This window comes from Nicotiana tomentosiformis, chromosome 11 (genome assembly GCF_000390325.3).
Source record: "Nicotiana tomentosiformis chromosome 11, ASM39032v3, whole genome shotgun sequence".
NCBI classification, from domain to species: Eukaryota; Viridiplantae; Streptophyta; class Magnoliopsida; order Solanales; family Solanaceae; genus Nicotiana; species Nicotiana tomentosiformis.
In genome coordinates, this window is record NC_090822.1 from 86,318,041 (window position 1) to 86,324,779 (window position 6,739).

Below are 6,739 nucleotides of genomic sequence, written 5' to 3' on the forward strand. Positions count from 1 at the left end.
CATCGAGTTTTTCGTTCCTTCATCTTTTCTTTGTAATTTGTTTATGCAAAATACTTGAAAAATTGTTACTACGAACATGAGTGACTAAGCACTCTAGTTTCTAGGGTTGTGGTTGACATGATTATTAAAGTTTATTAATTACATCTTCGTTAATTTGGATTATCATCTTGTGGTTGTTTCTTTAATTCTAGTTTTAACTTGTGAATTATTGTAGCTACCAATACACCCTACTATCTATGCTATGCTTGGGAAAGCGTGTTTAGATTAGAGTAGAATTAAAGAGAGCTTGTTTCTGAACCCGTGGCTCGGAGAATGATTTCGCGGTTAGGATAGGAATATACCTAACAATCTTGCTTAAGTTGAATACGGTATTATATATTGTTCATGATAGACTCAATATCATAGGAATATATGATTGATATATTGTGGATATGCGAGTAGTATTGTGGGAACATGCTATTCATATAACCGATCTGGTCAATTAGCAACCATTGATAATTTGGATTAATAAGTGTGGTTATTGAACTTAATAGGATTGATAAACCTACCACAACCATGGAATCTTCCTATCCTCTGAGTAAAATACAAAAACACATGTTTGCATCCCTGATAAATTAGCTAATTACTTGTTCAATCTCTGCAAAAGTAGTTTAATAGATAAACAATATTTTTCATTATCTTGGACAGTTAATTAATTTTAGTTTGCTTAGTTAACAATTAATCTAAGTCTCTGTGGGTTCGACATTCGACTTTCGAATCACTTTATTACTTGACGGACACGTATACTTGCGTGTACTTGGGGAACCAACAATAATCAACATGTTGGAAACATAACAGACTAGCTAGTAAATAAACCCACAAGAACTTACCTACATGCAACATGGATTATCACAAGTGTAGACTATGGCAGAAAGGCAGCGGAATCCGAAATCGTTGGTCACCAGATGCTCGCTAATGAGTGTCACGTCTTCCTAGTGAAGTAGAGCCGTCTTCATTTGGCCTCAACGATCCCGGTGACGATGTCCAAAGCGTGACGGTGGCTGTTCAATAAGTCCTACCTCTAATAGAAAGGATAAATTGCTTGCACGTTTCGTCAAGTAAAAGAGAGGATCTTAGGCCGAACAGATCACCGTCTCCGAAGGCGTGCGATCGTGACTTTAGTTAATACTACCGCTTACAATGTTCAATCAAGTAGTAAGTGGTTTTGAAGCCATAAGGTCTGGGAAAAAGTAAATTAATTAACTTGTTTTTAGGAAAATTAAAATCCTTGATTTAATGGGATTTCTCATTCCAAACTCTTTCAAAATAAAAAAGGGGGCGACTTGGGAGCTAGAAATGTGAGTTCGCTTCAATCCAAATCAACAAGTTAAGTGGAGAATCCTCCCCCTAACTCAATATGGATGGGAATTATGATTTTAACGGTGGAAATCTTGAAATATTCACTGTTAGAGGTTCAATTTGGTTCGATTTTTATCAAAAAGGAAACTCTAGCCAGTTCGATTTCTTTTGAACTAATCGATTTTTTTCTTTTCATTCTTGACATGTGAAATACAAATTCAATCAGTTCAATCTAATTGTAAACTTTACCACAAGTCAAAATATGTTTAGCAAGAATTTAACAATTTGACAAATTTATGATCTATTGAAATATTATCATTCCTTTGGTTTGGAGAGAGATCATTCATTGGCTTAACAAGCGCTAGAACTATATATATATATATATACACAGATGCCTGCAAAGGTGAATTTTGGTCGACGTTTAATTGGATACATTTGTTTTGGGCTAAAGAGTGGAAACTTTTAGAGCTTGGAGTTTGACACTTGACCTCCAATGGCAAAAATGGAAAAGTCACACAATTATTCTTTGAATTCAGTAGTCATATGCATCAGACACTTGAGCTGAGCTTCGTTGCTCTAACAAGCATAGACATGTATGTCTAAACTGCTGCTCTGAGAATTATATAGACGCATCATGTTAGACGTCACAACAATGAGTTGACATTTGAATTTACATTTTCTTTTTCCTTTGGCACTTAAAGTTGACAATTAAACCTCAAACTAAAGAGCAATGAGTATACGTAGCGTATTCATTGACAATTAAATCGTCTATCACACTCTTCGACTATGTTGTCTATGTAAAAGTAGTACATGAAAAAATCAGAATGATTTAGATAAGCTTCTTCTTTTCAAAGAAAGTCTTCAAATGCCAGAACTGCAAACCTGCCACAGACAAGCATACAAGAATTGATAGGCCAGTCATCCAAGCCATTTTATCGTTGGTAGATATGTTAAGGTCGTGCATTTCTTCTTCCCTGCAACATTGTCGACTTAATTATTATTAGCACAGATTCGAGGCTTGGATAAATAACAAAAAATAAGATTAAACTCACCTTTCTCGGAGATAAAACATCTCATCATGGATGGCTTGGACAGTCTCAGCCATATGTTTTAGTTCTAATTCCATTGCCTAGTAAGAGCAGAGATGAAAAATCATTACATGTGTCTCCATTCATCATCTTCAGAACATCATTAAATTCATATCCAATAAACCAGGAGTGCTCTTTTCTTCTGCACCACAATTTCCTATCCCCTACCCCTCTTTTTAGAACACCTTTTACCTACTCCGTACAACAAGATTGATGCAACTCGACACAAATTCTGAAACAGGAGTAAGAAATTCTGCCAGCAATTTTTGGATATACAAGATTAACTTAACTTGGGGCAAGAAAACACACAAAGCAAGCTTCAAGAGATGATGACATGTTCAACTTCAAATTGAGTTTTCATCTCTATTTGTCATGCGCAAGGTGGATGGAATTAAGTCTTTAAAAAGGTCGAAAAAGGGACTGGCGGGATGCTTTTGGTCAATAATGGCAATTCACATGAAATGCATAGACAGACTAGAATAAAATATGCGCGAACTTCATGCTATGGTACTACAAACTAAAACAGCCAATGGATTTCAGAACTCTGTGTTTGAGGGACTTCGAATTGTTTTCACCATCCCACCAGCTAGTAAATAAGAGCTCACTATCCAGGAGTTAACTGAGATTGAGCTATGAAAATCAAAGCCAAAGGATATAGTTGTGCATGATAAAATAGTTGTATTCCCAGTGACAAGTAAGGGATAGCTTAGTGGAAAGGTCTCTCCACAACCAACCAAGAGGTTGGGGGTTCGAGTTAGCGAGAAAGCAAAGTGGGAAAGGTCAGCTGTTGGCTCTTGGTGGGGGAGTTTGGAGGAATGGAGTTTATGGTATTCGGAAAAAAAGAAGCTATATACCTAGTTGCGAAGTTAATTTGAGAAGACCAATACTTTTTTTTAATTTGCTCTTAATTAATATTTCTTTTAAAGAAAGCCTAGTTTTAAGCAACGAGATATGCTCAGGATACCTCTTCAATGATGCCTAAGAGTCGGGGGTCGTTTTGTATGATATATAAGGAAAATAATCATGGTATAAAATTTGGTATAAGTTTGTCCAATGTTTGATTTGTAATTTGAATCATGTATAGCTTAATCCTTGTATAAATTAATACACTAATTGGTGTATTAAGTTATACCACCAACAACATGGAATAACTTATCCATGTAAATTTATACATGGATGAAGCACCAAAAGGACAAATTAACCCTTGTCTTTTTCCTTGAAGCCAATGAAGGTCAAGCATCCAAGGGTATAATTGTAAACTCATTGCTTTTTAGTTTAAAACATAAACAAATATTTGAAATGATAACTCGTATATCCAATTTTACTGCAATGAACCATGCAACCAACAAAGAAATAATTCATGTATTACTAATCCCTACATAACTAATCCATGCATTATAATCCCTGTATAACTTGTCTTCGAACCAAACTACCCCTGGAGTTTGATGAAACCATGTGGTGCTATTGGTTAATGAAAGATCGACGGCAAAGTTGCAAATTTAGCTATTTTCCGAAAATAGTTTACCCTATGTACTAAATAGAAAAATAAAGACCGCATAACCCCTTAAAGATACCAAACTGAACTTTTAGACAATCCATGTACGTTATAAACCACATTACAAACACTATACATTTGTTATTTAAAAATATTAATTCTAAGCTTCTCCTAGTATTTGGCCTAAAAAATCATGGAATACCAACTACAATAATAAGTGAAATGCTGAGGATTTTAATTTGTAAATTTAAAGATAAATCACTTGACATTTTCCAAGAATAGCAAAATTATTTTGGTTTTTGAATGTACACTTTACATATTGAAAAGAACTAAATTAAGGAACAGTCGGTACACAATGATGTCTTGAAATTTTAATTGTAGTTCATTAAGAAAGTAGAACATGTGACATGGTTCTATCTATGTATATCCCTTTTCTTATAAATTATCTAAGTACATTTCTTTTGAAGAAAGAATCCAGCCATTAGAACAACAATTATTAGGAGTCACCAATTATTTCTCAGGCGGCCTCTTTATTTTCAAATCCCCTAGTCACTTTTCTGTTCTCGTTCTCTGTACCAAGTTCACATATTCAGCTCAAATTCAGAATCTTGTAGCCTTTTCATAAGAAGTTCCATCAAGAAGAGACTCGACAATTTTAAATATCAAACAATCAACTACACCTCAACACCTCGATCCCATGCCAGTTGGGATCGTCTATACAAAAGGAATTGCAAATTACTTAACAGCACAAGAGAACCCCAAAAAATCTGATACCATACTGATCAAAGAAGAAAGCCCCCAGACCTTCTAAACCAATCATTTCGTTCTTTTCTTTTTTGAAGTTCGGGCTCCCAAAAGTTGAAAGTAGCCAAGGATCAACTGTGCTAAAAGATGCAATCTTGATCGTTTCACAATGGATTGTGATACTTCTATTAAACAAGCTAAACAAGTTCACGGAGATTTAGAAATTCTGGCTGAACGGTCTATTTTACCCTACGAATTGTAGAATGCATGCGTAGCTATATTGCTATAAATAGGCATTAATTTTCTTGAAACCAAAAGATAGACAGAGCCTAATAATTATGAAATTGAGCTACACAGATAAAAGAAAAACTGAGGACTTACCTCAACAGAGGCTTTCTTGGCAACATTTGTCCAGTCCTTAGTTGCAACACCAGTTTTCCACTCAAAATCAACAGTCAACTTAACCGGAGGCTTGTGATCAGCAGCAACAAAGCAAGACTGATAATCCCCAGCTTCCACAGTCTCAAAAGAAAAATGCCCCTCATGGACATTTTCCGCATAGTGATAGCTATTTCCATGTTCAGACGTTGCCTAAAGCACAAAAAACAAAGAATAGAATCGTCTCAGCCAAAACCAGAAGAAATCCAGATAATCAAGGTAAGGTATATCAAAGAACAAGGACAATTTTTAAACTTTGAATATATGAAACCATCAGACCAAATTACCTTAAGACCCGAATACAATGTAGCTAAATACAAAAGATTCCTATAGCAGACGCCAACTAATTTGGAAGTGAAGCATAGTTGACTGATTGTTTGAATGATATTAGAACACATTCCACTCTTGATAGATTGGAAGTGCATAAAACTGTAAAACAAACAGAAATTATTTAACTAATCTTCCAAATTTAGCCGTTGACTACAGAGTCAACGCAAATCAACTGAACAAATCTGGACCAACCATAATTTCCAAATGAAGCTCTAAGCGATTTAGCACATCCCATAAAAAAATGCAGGAAAATCCATAGCTTTAACCGACACATCTATCATAAAAAGCTAAAAAACTCGTACTAGTCTTAGATAGGATTTCTGGTTCCAAATTGAAGATCAAACACATTTAATATTTTGTGGAAACTCGAACATCAAAAATCTTAAATTATCTTAAAAATAAGATTTTTATACTAAAAATTACATAAAAAAAAAAAAAAAACTTCCATTGCACCATATAAAGCTCCAATCAAGTAAAACACTGCTAATTGGAAAAAACAAAATAATCCCATTTGTTTCCTAGCTCATAAAATCTATGAAAATTGCAACAACAACAACAACAAAAAGTAAATATTTACCCTGACGGTGACTTTGTGGGTATCAGGCAAAGGATGGCCATCATTTGGGTTAATGATATGATATTTTCCTACAGTCATGGAATGGCCTTTGATTTCTTCAGATATGCATTTTGTATGACCTGATTCTATTTCAAATCGTAGAGACTGAATTTGGGTCAACGAAAACCCCAAGATTAGAACAAGAAATAGTGCATTACTTCTCCAAATCATCATTTTCTTATTTGACAAGAAACAAAGGACAATATTAACAGTGGAAAATTGCTAGATTTTTGGGTGTGAGATTGAAGTGGAAAGAGCCTTTGTTTCAGCGAAGAAGTTGAGTTGAATCTTTGAGATGACAAACAGAGGAGACAACGAAATGGGATTGAAGAAAGTCAAAGACTCAGATTTCTGTGATCTATTTTCTTCTTCTTTTCTGTTTTGCACTTTCTTTTGGCTTATCTTATTATTGATTCTTAATTACTTTCTCATGTCGATAGGAAGTGGTGATAACATGATGAGACTAAAAATGCTTTGATTCCGTAGAGAGAGAAAGTAGTACACATTATACCTTAGTGATAAAAAATAAATAAATCATACATTTCTCTGTTCTAATTTATATGTTTATTTTTTTAATCTCCATAATTTTTTTTTTATATTTAGTGTAACTCTTTAATATTAATATTTTATATATCACACTTGAGATCACAAAATTCAAAAAGTATTTTTACTTTTTTCTAAAAATTTCAT

The 6,739-nt window shown here is 34.2% G+C and overlaps 1 protein-coding gene across 1 annotated transcript; it reads right to left on the reverse strand.

Annotated features, from left to right (window-relative positions):
- Window positions 1–1,995: 1,995 nt before the first annotated feature.
- LOC104118476 (transmembrane emp24 domain-containing protein p24delta7) lies at window positions 1,996–6,525 on the reverse strand. The gene is made up of 4 exons (XM_009629708.4): window positions 6,011–6,525; window positions 5,047–5,256; window positions 2,391–2,467; window positions 1,996–2,312 (listed from the first exon to the last, which is right to left on the reverse strand). The coding sequence occupies exons 1-4, from the start codon at window positions 6,221–6,223 to the stop codon at window positions 2,168–2,170; spliced, it is 645 nt and encodes a 214-aa protein (XP_009628003.1). The 5' UTR covers window positions 6,224–6,525; the 3' UTR covers window positions 1,996–2,167.
- Window positions 6,526–6,739: the final 214 nt, after the last annotated feature.

Coding starts and splice junctions, on each gene's coding strand:
- LOC104118476 (XM_009629708.4), bottom strand. CDS start 6,223: ATGATGATTTGGAGAAGTAATGCACTATTTCTTGTTCTAATCTTGGGG. Junction 2,468..5,046: donor CCAAGAAAGCCTCTGTTGAG/GTAAGTCCTCAG, acceptor TGCTCTTACTAG/GCAATGGAATTAGAACTAAA. Junction 2,313..2,390: donor ATGTTTTATCTCCGAGAAAG/GTGAGTTTAATC, acceptor ACAATGTTGCAG/GGAAGAAGAAATGCACGACC.